We start from the raw sequence: 18,196 nt of genomic DNA, 5'->3' as shown, positions 1-18,196 counted from the left end.
CTCTACTGAAGTACCACTCTCTATACTTCTGGCCACTTAAATAAAAATTTACTGAAATCCCCAAAAAATAAAAAACAAAAGATGAAGAACCCAGGGACAATGATATTTTTTACTGTCATTCAGATTCCAATTGTCTCCAGCACTCGCCCAACGGGCTTGACTCGCCAACTCGTCGAAAGGCCCAGCACTTTACCGGCACCTCATGGCTGGCCTCTCCTGAGGATGAACAGGCAGTCGACTGCGGCAGCATTTCTCATCCTGCACAGCTGCGCATTTCTGGGACTGCCTTCGTGTCTGAGGCTGCAACGAGGTCAGAGGTCAGACTACTGTAGGGGGAAGAGCGTCAGGTTCCTTGGAGCTCAACGCCTTCCTTACCCTCCCAAGGACTCCATCAACTAGCCTGAGCTCTGACAGTGCCCACAGGCCCTGCCTGCCCAAAAGGCTAGGGCTTCCGGTGAATCCACGGTGTATGGCAGCCGCCTCAGGGGCAGGAAAGCTGAACCCTAGGGCTCCCTAACCCTTCACTGAACACCAACTAAACCAACATTACTCAGTTCCTTTATTTGTATCTCAACCTACCAAGAGACTCTCACCTAGCAGGCGAGAACAGACATCACCAAATAAGGACACACATGTGGAGTGGGAATCGCGCACACAACACGGCATGAAACCACCGACTCAGGGACTCTCGGACACCAAGGAAATCCCACAATCCAGTAAAGAATCATCAACAAAAGAGAGCTGAAAGCTGTCATGAAATCATCCTGCTGAGACGATCTGGATCCAGTGATGTACTGGCTGACAACAGGGAGACGCTATCAAGTCCTTGGGGAGGCCGGCAGCCTGAGCACAGGGCAGGGCAGTGGCAGGCACTGGGCAAGCCTAGCTGCGGTCCCCTCCAGGCTCTTCAAGGCTGGAGCCGTGACTCCACAAAGCAGTAGCTTCTCAAATCGTCCCATCAGCTTTGTTCGCAAGGCACGCTGAAAACTGAATGATAAGACAGGCTCATCCACAGTGAGGTACTGGAATAAAGCCAGTCCGCCAGGTCAGTGCTTGTTACAGGAAAGGACTGCCAGGCTAAATGCACAGGGAGACTGGTGACCAGCTGAAAGGTACCACAGGCCGAGCTGTGGATGGCTGGCGGCGGCCAGAAAGACAAACCGGCCCAGAGCACAGCAGCTAGTAACAGAGCAGCTCTGCTCTGAACAGAAGCACCTGGGCAGCCTGGAAGGCAAAGGCACCACAGCAGCCCAACAGAAGTCACATTTGAAACCCCATGAACGTCCTGGGACAGACGACCTTTTCCACGTCTCATGGGCTGCAATGCTTTCAGCAGTGTCATCGTGAGGCAGGAAGGACACGGAGAGGCATATCCACATCCTCACTCACAGACTAAAACATATGAGCTCTAATGAAACTGTAAGAATGCAGAAGAGTCCGGAAATGGACCCAGGCTTGTGTGGTCAACTGAGTGTTGACAAAGAAGCCAAGGCAGTTCTATGAGAAACGGATAATCTTCACAACAATTGTGCTGGGACAACTGGATATCTGTAGGGGGGTAAAAAATGAACCTTGACCCTTTCCTTACACCATACATAAAACTTAACTCAAAATAGATCATACACCTCAACAAAAAAGAAAAAACTGTAAGAAAACAGAAAACACAGAAGAAAATCTTTGCAACCTTGGGGTAGGCAAACACATCCTAAGATACAAAAAGCATGAACCAGGGACTTCTCTGGCAGTCCAGTGGCTAAGACTTCGCCTTCCAATGCAGGGGGTGCGGATTCGATCCCTGGTTGGGAGCCAAGCTCCCACATGCTTCGGGGCCAGAAAATTGAAAAACATAAAACAGAAGCAATATTGTAACAAATTCAATAAAGACCTAAAAAAAATGGTCCACGTCAAAAAATCTTTAAAAAACAAAACATAAACAAACCAAAAAAAGTATGAACCATAAAAGGAAAAAAAATGACAAAATGGACATCACCAAAATTTTAAGCTTTTGCTTTTCAAAAGGCACTGTCAAGAAAATATCTCCATAGGCTGGGAGAAAACATCTACAAAACATATATCTGATAAAGGACCTGTAACCAGAATATACAAAGACCTTTTACAGCTCAATAATAAAAAGACAAACAAGGTGATTTTTAAAAGTGACACTTCACAAAAGTACATGAATGGCCAATAAACACATGAAAATATGCTTGACATCACTAGTCATTAGAGAAACACAAATTAAAAGTACAATGAGATTCTATTACCTACACATTAGACTGGTTAGACTTAAAAACTGAGAATATCAAATGTTGACAAGGATGTGGAGCTACTGAAATTCTCACACATTGCTGATGGGAATGTAGAATGGCACAACCAGGAGACTTCTCTGGTGGTCCACTGGTTAAGACTCCGCGCTTCCACTGCAGGGGGCGAGGGTTCGATCCCTGGTTGGGGAACTGGGATCCCACATGCCTCGTGGCACAGCCAAAAAATAAAAATAAAAATAAATTTTTTAAAAAGAATAATATAGAAAAAAAGTTTAAAAAAATGAAATGCCACAACCATTTTGGAAAATAGGTTTACAATATCTTACAAAGTTAAACATACACCTAACATGTGACTAAGGCATTCCACTCTCAAGTATTTACCTAAAAGAAAGGAAATATCTGTGCATACAAAGACTTCTTGTACATGAATGTCATAGAAGCATTATTCATAATAGCCCCAAACTGGAAACAACCCAAACAGCCACCAATGGTCAATGGATAAACAAACTGTGAAATAACCGTACATCGGAGTCACGGGAGTTAGCAAACTCTGCCCAGTTGGCCAAGTCCCACCTCATCCTGCTTTTTTTTCAGCTGTGAGCTCAGAATGGTTTTCATATTTTTAAAGGATGGGGGGTGGGGGGGTATATGTGACAGAAACATGTAGTTCACAAAGTCTAAAATATTTTCTACCTGGATCAATCTCAAAAGCATTACGTTAAGATACCAAAGACTATGTGCTGTACGATCCCATTCACATGAAATTTTAGTCTTTCGTTATAGTACATGAAACTATAGTACTGGTTACACGAGTTGAGTTACAGTATGTACAACTCATCAAAGTGTACACTTAAAATGGATTAATCTTATTGTATATAAATTATACTTCAAAAAAGCTGATTAGAGGGCTTCCCTGGTGGTGCAGTGGTTAAGAATCCTCCTACCAATGCAGGGGTCACAGGTTCGAGCCCTGGTCCGGGAAGATCCCACATGCCGCGGAGCAACTAAGCCCGTGCACCACAGCTACTGAGCCTGTGTTCTAGAGCCTGCGAGCCACAACTACTGAGCCCATGTGCCACAACTACTGAAGCCCACGCACCTAGAGCCTGTGCTCCGCAACAAGAGAAGCCACTGCAATGAGAAGCCCATGCACTGCAACGAAGAGTAGCCCCCGCTTGCTGCAACTAGAGAAAAACTGCGTGCAGCAACGAAGACCCAAAAATAAAATAAATTTTAAAAAAAGCTGATAAGAAAAAAATTAAGAAGCCAGAAATATAGAACTGCTATATGAGCAAGCAATCGCACTCCTAGATGGCTACCCAGGAGGAATGAGAACGTACGTCCACGCACTTGCCCACACGCTCAGCAGCATGAGTCCTGTGGCCAAAACTGGAAACAACTTAAATGTTCACCAACTGGTGAACTGACAGACAAAATGTGGCCCATCCATACAATGGGATACTAGTCAACAATAAAAAGGAAGGAAGTATTGCTACATGATACAACATGGAGAACCTCAAAAACATGCTAAGTGAAAGAAGGAAGGTACAAGGGATCACATACTGTATGATTCCATTTACCTGAAATGCCCAGCAAAGGTAAATTTACAGTGGTGGAAAGTAGCTTAGTGGTTGCCTGGAGCTGGAGGTAAGATTAACAGTAAATGAGCACAAAGGATCTTATTTGGAGAATGAAAGGCCTCTAAAACTGATAGATGAGTGCATCGTTCAGTAAAGTTATTAAAAATCATTTGATTGGACACTTGAAATGGGCGGGTTTTATAGTATGTAAAATATACTTCAATAGCTTAAAAATTTTTTTTAAATAAGGCTAGAAACAGACCCATGTATATATAAACAATTGCATTTTGATAAAGGGACACATAACTCACTGGGGACAGGATAATCTTTTGAACATCTGGTGGTGGCACAGGGGACAACCATTAGGGAAAAATGAACCTTGACCTTCACATTACACCACACACAAAAGTTAACTGACAGTGAATCACAGATCTCAACATAAAAGCTAACACTATAAAACTTCAAGAAGAAAACACAGGGGAAAGTCTCTCCAACTTTGGGGTAAGCAAAGGCTTCACATGTAGGACACAAAAACCATGAATTGTTAAAAAAAAAAAAAAAGATAAATGGATGTCATCAATTTTAAAATCTTTTGTTTTTCAAAAGGCAACGTAAAGCAAAAGAAAAAGTTAGCCACAGACTGGGAAGACATACTAACCATGCATACACCTGACAAAGAACCTGAATCTAGAATATATAAGAACTCTTCCAACTCAATAATAAGAAGATAATTTAAAAAGGACAAAGATTGGAACAGACACTTCACAAAAGAAGATATGTAAATGGACAATAAGCATATAAAAAGATGCTCAACATTATTAGTCTTCACAGAAATGTAAACTCAAACGACTGAGTCTCCACTATACACACATTAAAGCTGCTAAAATTAAAAAGACTGAGAATACCAACCGTTAGTGAGGATATGCAGCAACCAGAACTCGTACACTGCTGATGGGAATGTAAAATGGTACAACCACTTTGAAAAACAGGTTGGCAGTTTCTTATAAGGTGAAACTTACACTTAACCTCTGACCTAGCAATTCCACTCCTAGACATTTACGCAAGAGAAATAAAAACAGACACAGACTTGTACACAAATGTTTAAAAGAGCTTTATTCGTAACAGCTCAATACTGGGAACAGCCCAAAGCCAGAAGCCCATCAACTGGTAAATGGATAAACAAACCACAGCGCGTCCTAACCAAGGAATACGGCTCTGTGATAAAAACGGAGGCAACTTCTGATATGCACAATTTGGATGGAGCTCAAAAACATGATGCTGAGCGAAAGAAGCCAGGCATGAGAGGGGACATACTGTACTATTCATGCAAAACCCTAGGAAAGATAAGTCTAATGGGCAGCAACAGAAAGCAGACCAGGAGTTGCCCCAGCGTCAGGGCAGGTTGGCACTGATTGGGAACAGGTCACGGGGAATCTTCTGGGGTGCCAGAAATGTTCTACAATGATGATGGCTACAGGGCAGTGTACACTTGTTAAAACTCAAATTGTACAACTAAAATGGATGCATTACTTTATGTAAAATATACCTCAATAAAGCTGTTTTTTGTTGTTGTTGTTTTTAAAGTCTGTTCAGATTTTTTTTTTTTTTTTTTTTTTTTTTGCTGTACGCGGGCCTCTCACTGTTGTGGCCTCTCCCGCTGCGGAGCACAGGCTCCGGACGCGCAGGCTCAGCGGCCATGGCTCACGGGCCCAGCCGCTCCGCGGCATGTGGGATCTTCCCGGACCGGGGCACGAACTCGCGTCCCCTGCATCGGCAGGCGGACTCTCAACCACTGTGCCACCAGGGAAGCCCAGATTTTTTTTTTTTTTAAAAGAAGACAGAGAGCTAAAAGAAGTCAGCAGTGACTGAGAACAATACCCAGCAGGGTGGGTTCTAAGTTCTCTCTCTGCTCAGTTAAGCAGCTGAGACCAAGGGAAGAAGCAAGAGGTAAGATTTCTAATTCAACTTTTTAAAGGACCCTGTATTATTTGATAGTTACAAAAGAATGTAACATTTAGATAAGTTATGAAAGATGACAATAAGATGCAATCCTAAACCCACCTACTTTACCGGTTAAAACTTTCCAAATACCATGGAAACTAGCCACATCTTCCTCTTCACTCAGAGGTAACCATTAACCTGAATTTAGTGTTAATTCCAACTCAAACTTTCTATGGGATATAAAAGCTGGGAACATGCCCACCAGAACAAGGACTGCATTTCTCAGCCTTCTTGCAGACAGGTATGGCCGCATGGTTGAGTTCCAGCCAATGGGGAGAAAGGGGAAGGGATGTGGGCGGTTTCCAGGAGGTGTCCTTAGAAGGTGACTTGCCGTTTTCCTTCCTTCTCCCTGTTCTTGCTTGTTGGACAGCAGAGAGGACAGCTGGTGCTGGAGCAGTCACACTGGAACGCAAGCTGGATGCCAGCCAGGTGTGAGCGATGCAGGGGTCCCTGAGGACCACAGGGCCAGTGCGGCAGCCTGGACTGCCTATGTTCACGTAGAAAAAGAGTCCTTTGTTTTGTTATTTGTTGCAGCATCTTATACAGCCAACACAGGCTGTACTGTCAGCACAGCCATGATCCTGGCCACCACCAACAGAAAGGCTCTTCCAATGGTCTAAGAAGCCTAAGGTAAGGACGTCTCCACCCAGACTGTAACGCCTGCCCTCTGCAATATCCACACGTGGCATTTATTCGGCAGCCACAAGGCACCACACTGGGCATTCTACAAAGCAAACAAAACGGACAGGCGCTGGCCTTTGACGAGCTGCTATTCCAAACCAGTCACATGGACAAAAGAAGAAAAGTACCACTGCCTCAGAATTAGAGAAATGTTTCCTTCATATATAAACCAGTAACTTTTATGTAGCAAAAAGTGAGATTTGTGTGCGAAACCGACAGAGAAATGGAAGAGAGAAAGAGAGAGAGAAACGGGAGAGATTCTTCCCCTCCCCATTCAGGTCTTGGTGGGAACAGAGAGGCTGTTCACAGCGCCACCTCCGTTCACACTCACCTCCAGAGTCACTTACACCCTCCCCACCCCCAGCTTCTAGGTGTCTCCATGGACCTGCTTCATCCAGAAGGCCTGGCCTGAGATCAGCACCCTGGGGGTTTCTTTGTTCTTAACTCCTGAAAGCTCTCACTATTCACACCATACAAGATGGCATGGGTTAGCTTTTGCTGTCCCGCCCCAAGCATGGGGCTTCCCTCTACATTAAACCGGGGCTTCCTGAGGCAAGGCCTGTCCCCGACTTCCGCGGCCTGCTCCACACAGAGCACACAGGAGGCCTCACTGACTGGCTACCTGGGCATCAACCCCAAGAGTTGATGGTATTACTCAGCAGCCTTGCAGTTCTCAAGCACACGTCCACCATCATTTATTCATTCAACAAGTGTTTCTGGAAAACCTGCTAAGTCAGAACCTCGGGCCATAGATTTAAAAAAAAGCCTCTGAGCTCAAGAAACTCACAGTTTAACAGGAAGTAAGTAAATATTTCAGTGTAGTGTGGTGGCGAGCAGGGGGCTGATCAAGGCAAGGGGAACCTCCATCCCAGTTGGAATGGAGGCATTTGAAAGGGAGTTAAGGGCAGAGCATCTGGACCCCTGTCGCAGCCAGCACACACCCAGCATGTCTTCTCTAATTCCCCACACAGCATCTGCTCCGATGGTACAAATAATTTTAATCATAGTCTAAGAATAATACAGTCAAATAGGTAATACAGCCTCAAAAATAATTACACAATGCATTTCAAAGTAAAAAAGCCATGTGATTTTGACTGTCTTCCGTCAGGGTGATGACCTGGCGGCCAACTCCCTCGGGTCGTCTCTTCCGACATTCCTATCCCGTGTTGCAGCCGCTCTGACCATCACATGGTTTCACGTCCATGTGGCTTTGCCTTAGCTTGGATGCTCCGGTCCATCCTGTCTGGTCACTGTACCAATCATGCCCCAGGTCCAGTTAGGCATCTCCCGCTCCCTGAGGTGTCCCTTCACCTTGTCTGTGCCACCATCCTGGGCTGGCCTCATAGCACTGCCGTGTTCCCTTAACTGACTTTCCTACTGGACAGCAGGGCTGGAGAGAGAGACCAGCCAGGCCTTAATCGTCCCATCCCAGGGGTCCGGCACAGTGCCTGGCACACGGCAGGCATGCAGTAATCAATGCTCCCTCAGGGACCTAAGACAATCACGGGAAAGTTTATGTTACTAAACAGGGCCAGAAGAGAAACAAACTGAGAAAGAACACACAACACTCTCTCAGGATTTCTAATGAAATGTCAAAGCCTTTCACCAACCTCAGACATTTACATCCTATTTTAAGAAGAGGCAACTGAAGCTGTAGGTCAGTCTTTGAAAAAGCCTAAATTGTTTACCAAAGACAGTGGGGGGGGGGAATATTTAAGCCTAAGAAAAATTATTATCGTACAAAATGCACACTGGCCTTGCCTGTATTTCAAAGCTACCTTGCTTTCTTGTCTCTCTGGAAGGAAAGAAGAAAAGTCATCTTAGAATGAATGAATCAGTCAAGCATTTACAAGGACTTTAGTTCAGGACTGCGTTAGGCTCTGCACATAGACACGCACACTGATTCCTGCTTCAAAGTCGAACAAAAAGAAACCAAAACGAGAAACAGAAGATGTCAAATTTCCTCTTGCATCCCGGCCTGACTTTTCCTGAGCTCTACCCGACTTTCTTTTAAGCGCTGACAACTCTGGTTTATTCTCACACCAGGTGACACCAAGCTTCCCCTGGTGTCAACCTCCTCCCACTTTCACAAAGCCTTCTCTGACTTCTCGAGCCCACATTAATTTTTCTCTTTTCTGTATTCCTGTGGAGTTTCTTGTCTGTATAATTAATTTTGGCATTAAATCACAATGTCTTATATTATTATCTTTTTCTTAAGAGTTTATCTTATCTCTCCCAGAGAGCCTGTAAGATTCTTAAAGATCATGTTTTGAATCTCTCATGATACTGTACTGAGCAAATAGCAGGTTCTTAATAAACAGTGATGAACTGGTGCCATTTCTGCTAGGTCTCCATGTTCTCTTTGCTGATGCTGGCATTCACTAACATCTCAAGGTCAACCACATTCACCAAAAAGCAGAGATATCGAAAGAGGCACCGAGTGGGACACCTGCCACCAAGCAGGAGGGCGGGCAAGTCCAGAGGTGACGATCCCCGAGCACTGGCCTCCCAGGGGTGGTCTTGGAAAAGCCACCCTTCCTGGAGACTTGAGCATTTGGGGCTGAGCCCAGAAAATCCCATTTTCTAGGCTTGGGCTCAGAGATGGAATGTCCTTAAAAAGCCAAGAAGTGGGAAGGAAAGGGCTGCCCGAGCTCCAGGTGTAAAATCTGCAGGAACACACATGAATGGTGGCCATAAATCCCTCCCAGGACGCAGACAATGCCTCGGTGATAAGCATGCAGATTGCATGCCTAGTTCAGAAACTCCCCTGAGTTTGCTTGTAATTAAGGGGGTTAGAAAGGTAAAAAAAATATATAAACCCAATTAATCATTTAAATACTTAAAGTCAGATTTTTTCCTCACTCCAGCATTAGTATATTTCATAACGCCAGCAGCAGACAGCCCTGGTTTTTACTGGGGTTCATTTTAGAGCATGTTTAAACTAGTCAGATTGAGTGATGCTTCCAGCAACTAATCGCATGTCAAATAAAAGATATTTTATGTAATAAATTACCGCTACAAGTAATTCAAATGTCATTTATCAGTTTTATTATCAGTCAGGCAAAGTCTTGTTTCTCTATATTAATCAAAATCAAGCTTTTTTTTTTTTTTTGGAGTAGTTTTGACACCTCTTGGCAAAAGTACAGGAGTGAAGCGGTGGAGTCACCCCCAAGCCGAGAGGAGCGGGGTAACGGTACAAGAAGAATGAAGCTCGAGGGTGACAACTAAAAAACTCCAGGTATTTAAAATTACCATTACCATTGTTTTTATACTAGCGTCAAAGCAGGAAGGAGTCTGTCTCTAAGAAGATGTATTTTATTTTTAGGGCTGGGAGACTCTTAAAAATACTCCTACCTAAATACCTAAACGCGTAATGCTTCTTCTCAGAGAGATCTGGGCAGGAGAGTGATTTAAATGACTGAATCGCCCCTCCCAGACCCATTCTTTTGCCTCTTCAGAAAGACTAGCAGTTTAACCCTTTGTGCCCACTGAAAGTAGGCAAACGCATGATGCTTTAGGCCAACTCTGTGACCAACAGAACAATTTGTTCTGAGCAAGAAGTTTCCAAGTAGCGGAGAGACCTGTTTGGTATTAAGCCATGGAGGAAACAGCTGGAATAGAACAGATGTGCATTTTAGAAAATTCTGCACCCCAGCTGCCACTGCCCGTCCTCAACAAATCCCATCAAACCTTGGGCGCAGGGACACACCTGAAGAAAAAGTGTGGAGACTTAGCCTTTGGTTTAAAAGAAACACAGAGACTATGTTTAGTGATCCGAAGCAACACAATGGATCGAAAAGAACGTCAGCCAGGATCGAGAATGAGTCCCAGGCTGACAAATAGCTGCCACTGACTCAGCAGCCCCAGTACAAGGCTCATCACTGAGCACTGGTCTCAGAGGTCACACGACACCAGTGGTTTGTTAGACAAGATGACCACGGATGAGATCAACTTGAGTTCGTGCTACCTGGCCTCACCCATTCAGCCTTTTCCAGAGAGCAAAAGAAAGGTGATATCTAAACGAGACCTGTGACACACAAAGCAGATTCTAACCTGCTGCCTGGCCCCCCGCGCTGTCTATACGGAAGACTGCACTTCCCTAGCTGTGGGAAGGACGGCAAAGTGGGGGCCAGAAGGCAGTTCCAGGCCACGTGGTGGGGATCAAAACAAGTCTGGCATTTTAAATTGCGCCTTTTAAAATCTGATATCTGACACTTTAAAATCATGTTTTGAAAAAAAGAAAACTTCCGAGATAGACCATTAAAATGAAGACAATTACAGAAAAGGCATTTTGAAAGACAGCAGATCCAAGGCTGAAGTCTTATGTTAAACACACAAAACTGAGCAATTTTCCATTGCTTCGGAGTCAATTTTAACCTTTTTAGGTTTTTCATAAGTGACTTAAAGAAGGAGTTCTGCCTATATTTTGGAAGTGTACATTTATTACTAGCTTAAAGAAGCTTTATTGCTAAAAGTAGCTTTCATTTAAAAACAACAAAAACCTCTCATGGGTCATGTTCTCATGTAATAATTAAAAGCTGAATTCAAAAAGGACCTTCACATTTAATGTGAAATTCTCTAACAGATCGCTACTACATAAATATACATGGTATAGCCAGGACAAGGAAGGAAGGAAGGAAGAAAAGGAGGGTGGGGCGAGGAAGCCTAAATCTACTAATATTAACTTTAAAAGATAAAACTAGGAGACAAGTTATTTCAGTGACCAAACAAGAATGCACCCATAAATCAGATGTTTATGTTCTTATTAGTGAAACAGTAACATGCAAAGAGCACTGACATAAGAAAACGGAAAGTGAACCAATAAATACTTTTACAGATTCCTGCTTGAGACCAAAATACTTGAAACAATACAATAATCCCATTTATTCTGGTACCTTGTGTCTTAAACCTCTGTCACATACTTAAAAGTTCGTCTGGAAGAGGATTTGGGTGTGTCACACTCTTTTGGAAAAACCCAAGAGCCATCTCCTACTCCCAGTACCCCCCCTGCCACGCTTGCTGACTCTGGGAGACGTGAAGCGCTGCCCTTTGGCCAGAGTCCTGAATCCCAGTCAAGGTTAAAGCCAGAGTTTGAGCGGGTGACTTACTATATGGCTGCGAAATGAGGTGAGGGGGCTGGACAGGAACCACCTGTGTGGCTGGGCCCAAGGACGCAGGCTCATCGGCAGCCGTGCCCGACTGCTGGAAAGCCAAATCAATCTCTTCATCCGTCAGCCCTGGGGAAGAAGAGGACATAATTGCAGGTGAGTACCTTTTGCCACCGTCCATGGCTGCAACGAAATCATTTGAGAAAAGACCTTAGAGTCATAGGATGCCTAGCATCCTGGTAAGTTGCTTCCCCGATTTCGGATTCTCTGGAACCTATCTCAGCTGCAATTTAACCTTAAGCGACAGAATATTAGCCTCAACACTGCTTCCAAATGTGGCTCATTCAATTTCCTTAATTTATCCTTGAGTTTATTGCTGCTTTTGAAGTCTCTCCGCACTGCAATTCTCCATTCTTCCCCGAAAACAGATACCATCAACTGCAAATGTGGCTCATTTTAATCTGTAATGGTGTTAAAAAAAAAAAGGGGGGGGGGAAACTAACAATAATGCATGAAAACAGACAGGGAAACAAAAAACTAATTATTGGGTGAGAAGACTAATTAGTCTAGATCGTTTCTGAAGACGGGAATAATTTGCTTTATTTTATGACAAATGCAGAAATAAAAAGAAAAATCAGGACTGACTGTGATTAGTATGAATGGGATATAGAATGTAAAGAAGAAAATAAAACAAGAAAACAGATCAAAACAAGGCCAGGCCCAAACTTTCAGATGATTATTACTCTAGACTATCACAGGCTGCCTATATCGCCTTTGGCTAGTTTTTCTTTTTCCTTTTTCTTTTTTAAATCCTCCCAACACTCTAAACCACAGTGCACTTGGGACATCAGGAAATTGCAGGGCGCCATCTGCAGTGGTTATGACATGTGGAGAGGCTTTGCCCAAGGAGGAATAAAAGGCAAGTGAAAAACCCAGGAAGACGACATTTCCAGTGGGCGCACAGCCGGAATATTTCAACAGGTCGGAGGCAGACCGGGGACGCCGGCTCTCGGGGGAGAGGACGAGGGCACTGACCAATCCAAAGCATCTGCACGAGGAGTGGCTCACAGGTGTGAGAGAGACTTCCCCACAGGGCAGCTCTGTGTCGCAGGGGAAGCAACCGTGTGCACAAAAGTGCTCCAAGTGCTGCGACTGGGAGAAGCAGGTGGGAGGTCACTGCTAGTCTTTGCAAAAGAGCACTCTGGCCGGCCCGAGCTGTTCTGGGAATCCCGACATCCAGTCCAGCCACAACACAGAACTTTTAAACTAGAGCCGAGAGCTCTTCCATATCGGGCCGGCAGCTCTCCATCGGAGGCCCGCAGCGTGGTCTATCTGTCCGTGGGGGAGGTGAAGTACAAGGAGGCTCTGAGGGTCAGCACCTCCCGAAGCACGGTGCCTCGAGCTCTGTGCCAAGGGGCTAGCCAGCGGAGCCCATTAATGCTCTAAGCACAGTGCTGCCCCACACCACGCTGGCATGTGAGTTGGCTGCAGCCGCCCCTCAAACTCTTCATGCCCCACCACAAGTGGTCAAGAGAGAATTCCTAAACTATTCTAAATGGCCCTGGACCCTCTCTTCTCCTCTCTGCACCGAGCACTCGAGGTCCCTCCCCACTTAACACTGCATCCCTTTCCCTCTTTGCCCTCAGCCCGCCAGTGGTGGGGCAAGGCCGCACCTCCGTGGAGTCTCAGTGCTGCTGGGTCTCCCGAGCAAGAGCACCATCCTCTCAACAAACTGACGGGGCAGAGCAGAGGCTGGCAGGGGGCAAAGAGGATCATTTACTGGCGCTTGGCACCTTCAAATACAAGAGCTGAATTTGAATACGTGGCGCTAGCCAGGGGACGTTCCTCCTCTCTAAGCCCCCAGCTTGCTGCAAAAGGACCGCTTTACTGTGGTGTCACCTCCCAAGGACAGGGGCAGGACAGACAGACGAGCTGGGCAAACCCAGAGAACACGCTTCGCTGAGCGAGCACCTCCCAGGCTCCAGCCCAGGTACTGACTGCCAGTCACTCCTCGGTAGAAAGGGGAACCCCTTTCAGAGTTCTAGTAGGAAAGCCACGGTTTTAACCAGTCATAATCAGCCACGAAAGAAGACAGTGGCACACGCGGCATCAGCACGAGCTGCTGGTCACTGGTACACAATGGGACGTCATAAAGCTGGTGGTTCGCGTGCCTTGTCAGCCACTGGCTGCAAATGAGGATAATTTTCCCAAAAGGAGCATTCGGTTGCATTCTCATTTTCCCTTTTGGCTCTTTCAAATATAAACAAGTACGATAATGTTTAACGCTGGGGAAATATACAGCAAGTTACAGGCTGTGCTGCAGCCCTGAGAGCTGGAGCTGGTTAAAGGGACAGGACTCCCTGACCACTGTCCTGCCCTCTGGCCCTGGGCTTTTACGAAGCCTATTTTCCTAATAAAACATGTTCCTTGCATTACTGCAGCCAAGCCCACTAGTGAAGCCCCGGTTTAAAGGGCATCAGCACTTCCTTCCAAGCTCTTGTTTTACACAGACCTTATCATTTGATGCTCTAAATTTACATTGGCTGGAATTCTGATATCCCTAGTTCTCTGGAGAGTCAGGATTTTGATTTAGTTACAGAAAATGAATCACTTTTCTTCTTTTTTTTAAAAAAATAAGCATTTTAACGATCTCACTGAATAAGATAATTTCAGAGCTGGGCCATTATCCTAGCCATTGCCCTTATTTAACAGATTAAAAAACAAAAAGCAAAAAACTGAGGGCTACGGAGGGTGAAAACTATGTCTCAAATCATACTAGTAAAAGCCTGGTGATGCCAGATGAAACCCCAGCCTGGTGACTTCCCACTACAGCACAGAGTTACAACACATCAAAATGATGTCTAAAGTCTTCAATTGTGTTAAAGAAAATATGAGGACTAACTTGTCTTCCCCCAGCACCCCGCCTCACCGGCACCCCATCCATAGGTAAGAGCCAGTGAATGCTGTTCGGGGGCTATCCCAAAACAACACAGGAACCTAACACCTGGGTCCTATTTGCAAATGACCCCTGGACAACTGTTTGAACACTACCAGAGTGACAAGGATAGAGCGACCTCATCTCCTTCTAATATTCTAATCAAATAAATCCAAAGGCCTCTCACAGACTGGTGCCTACGCTTCCCTTAGTGGCCTTTTCCTCTGGAGTGTCCCCAGCTTTGGGAAGATTGACTCTACAAGACTCAAGTGATTCATCTGGGACTCACAGAGCCGGAGGTGGGGTGGAGTGTCATTCCTCTCAGAACATAGCAGGTATCTACCCCTCACCAGCTCCTGGCGCTGAAAGGACCCTGCCTTTAGGGATGGGGTACTGCCTTAGGGCCCACACATAAGACAGCCAGGTTCCCACCCACCCCCACTGAGATAAACAGTGGAGAACTTAGATTGAGACCTTGCAGAATCCAAAAGGTTAAAAGGAATAATAAAGGAAACTGCCAATTGTAAGTGAATTATATTTGGCTCTGAAAGCTGAGGCACAGGCTATATTATAAAAGGCAGCTCTGCGTTGTTTACCATCACCCTGACTAATGCAGACCTTTTTTTTGTTGTTTTAAATAATCTCATGCAAATTAGACACACATACTTCCTTCCAGTTGATTGCTATCTGCAATCTAACCGCAGAGGGACTGAGCAAGGGCTGAGGAGAGAAGAGACAGGAGTGTCACCGTCCTGGGGCAGGCAAACCTCCTCCCCTCCCATCCCTGCCTCACATGTCCTTTAGCTGCTGCCTTTGGAAGAATTAGCCAATTTTAATAAAGCCTAAACTCTTCTTTTAGCACTAGCACTTTGCATTTAGATGTTCTCTCGGTAACTTCACCTCTACTACTTGGTGATTCCAGGAGCTACCAGCCCCTCCCCCAGCCTGTGACACTGACAATGAAACTGTTATTGATAGAGAGCACAACTAAGGAAGTCCTGCTCGGTTATTCCATCCACTCACTAGCTTTACTCAAGAGGAGAAACGGACGAAGGGACTTGTCCAAGGTGACCAGACGGAGCAGGACGCCTGCCTCTATCATTTCACCTTTAAGACCACAGCTGCCTGATCTGCAAAGCTGCGCTCAATTCAAAGCAAGCCGTGCAGACGAAGACCCGGAGCCAGGACGGACTGCTAGTTCCCTCGGTTCTCTGGAATCTACTTCTCCAAACAGTTCCCTTTCCCAGGAGACTGCCCCTGTGTAGATGCCGCGCCAAGGACTTCTCTTCCATCACTTTCTCCAGGGTGGGATTCTTTTAAAAGAACAGAAACAAGAGAGCTACATTCTATTGATTAATAAAGCCCCGTGTTACTGCTGCAGCAGCTGAAGTCAACAGCCTCGGGGCTGCCACACCTGCTTATTTTTATCCTTCAGAAGATAAACAAAATTGTTTAAAGACTTCTATTAAAATGCAAACAAAACCAAACCAGTTGACTGTGGAAGCTGCAGCCAACTGGCTCACAGTGCGGCTGGGTCCCTTCCCACCACTCAGCTCAGACAAACCCGGGCACCGGGAAGGGCTGACTTGTTTCTGTGGGACTGGCAGTGGGTGCAAGGGCTTCTCAGGATAAGGAGCCTCAACGCTCTCCCCAGTGACCGCTGGGCACTGCCCCAGGGCCTGGCTCCACGGCAGGGGAAGAAGAAAGAGAGATAACAGCAGACAGCAGTGTTCTCTGTATCCCTCAGGTCAAACCACCACCAGGACAGCAGGGTTAGGAATAGTTTGGATATAAGCAAGGTGATGAACGCCTGACAGCACCTCCCGGCCCAGTCCGAGTATTATAATAAAAATGTGGAGTCTGACGGGGACTAGGGAACAGGGCCAGAGGGCCAGTGGCAACGGGCAGCAGGTATGGGCTGGCCATTCGGCCGTCTTCCTCCCCCGCCCCGTCGCAGTCCCTCTATGTACAGGACTTGGGAGATTCATCTGGGACGCAGGGAGACTGAGCAGGGTCACCTCTCTCGGAACTCAGCTAGTTATCTACCCAGGCACTCTGGGAGGAGATGAGGCAGAGAAGACAGCTGGCTAAAAATACTCCCCAAATTAAAAGAAAAATCAACTCTCTCAGAAAAGGTTAGGGGAGGAGAAAGGGAAAAAGTATTTTTATTTTATTTTATTAACATTTTGTTGGAACAGTGGAGTACAATAAGGACTCTCAGAGCCTCTAAAAGTCGTTGGATGACCTGTAGACCCCTATTTCCCAGTGCCTTGTATAAAATTGAATTTTTTAAACATAAATTACACGTAATGACGACACTGTAAAAACTAACAGTAATGGAAAGCTGTGCTGTATTTCATTAGCCTGTATTATTCCGTGCCACCTGATCCAGCCGGGCCTTGTTTATGAGTTAGTGTGTTAGCAGATGCCGATGGAAGCATTTGCTTCGACCTTGCTCTTCTCATTGGGGCATGAAATTACGACGGCAGCACCTTGATATTACAGCCATAAATACAGTAAACTGCAAATTTAAGCCAACGGCTCCTATTGTCTCTGAACATAAAGCTGATCGGTATTTATTTAAAAGGAGAACAAAAAAAATATTATATATCACCTTGTTTATGGGGCCTCCCCCACCCACTTTCTTATCCCCTCCCCCCAGCCCCCCAACCTAATTCACTTGGTTAAAATATTAAGCAAATAAGCCAAATGCTTTCTTCTCTGCTGACTGACTCTTCCCAAGCGGGAAAAACCGTTTTTGAGAAAACTAGTTCCAAATATCATCACCCTGAATGAGTTTTTATAAAAATTGATCTGATGGTGGGGCCCGGTTCCCACCATCTGGATGTTGATATGTAAATTCAAGAACAAGACTTGACACTCTCCCCTCTCCTTAAATAAGGAAGTTCAAACAACAGGAGAAAAAGTTGCTGATGATGCCCTGAAACAGAATGTCCTCTAAAAATCGTTAGACAGAAATGCTATTTCAAAAAGCAGCAGGGACTTCCCTGGTGGCACAGTGGTTAAGAGCCCGCCTGCCAATGCAGGGGACACGGGTTCGAGCCCTTAGTTGCTCCCACATGCCGCGGAGCAACTAAGCCCATCCTCACAACTACTGAAGCCCGTGCTCCGCAACAAGAGAAGCCACCACAATGAGAAGGCTGCACATGGCAACGAAGCATAGACCCCCGCTGGCCGCAACTAGAGAGAGCCCACGTGCAGCAACGAAGACCCAACGCAGCCAAGAAATAAATAAATAAATAAATAAAAATTTAAAAGGCAGCAAAACACTGCCTCCTGCCACCTAAGGCAAGAAAGATATCTAATCAAGAATATAATTCTCATCTCAACACAGAAAGCCGGGAACCTCTCATTAAAACTTGCACCAATCCCTCCTTACCCCAGGGGACCGTAAAGACGCTATATCTTTTAAATACATTAAATGTGCAAGAAAAATAAACACAGAGACAAAAGGACACTGGATATCACCCAGCCACGTGGAGTATAAATCACCGAGTAAAAAGCCAGCGCAAAATGTACTGCAGTGCTAGCTCAGAGACTGAGCAACCAGCCAGGCTTGGTCCACCATCAGTCTGAAAGAGAAGGCAGCTCTGCTTTCCTAAG

General features: G+C 45.5%; 1 protein-coding gene across 2 annotated transcripts in view; it reads right to left on the bottom strand.

Annotated features, from left to right (window-relative positions):
- Positions 1–18,196, bottom strand: part of PEX14 (peroxisomal biogenesis factor 14) — a 138,910-nt gene that overhangs the window by 15,841 nt on the left and 104,873 nt on the right. For both annotated transcript variants that reach the window (XM_082616342.1, XM_082616341.1), the window contains one exon: positions 11,638–11,766. In XM_082616342.1, coding sequence (XP_082472468.1) covers positions 11,638–11,766 — 129 coding nt within the window. The remainder of the gene's footprint in view (positions 1–11,637; positions 11,767–18,196) is intronic.

Source organism: Mesoplodon mirus, assembly GCF_964341445.2.
Source record: "Mesoplodon mirus genome assembly, chromosome: 3".
Classification (NCBI taxonomy): domain Eukaryota; kingdom Metazoa; phylum Chordata; class Mammalia; order Artiodactyla; family Ziphiidae; genus Mesoplodon; species Mesoplodon mirus.
This window is presented reverse-complemented; position numbering and strand designations above follow the sequence as displayed.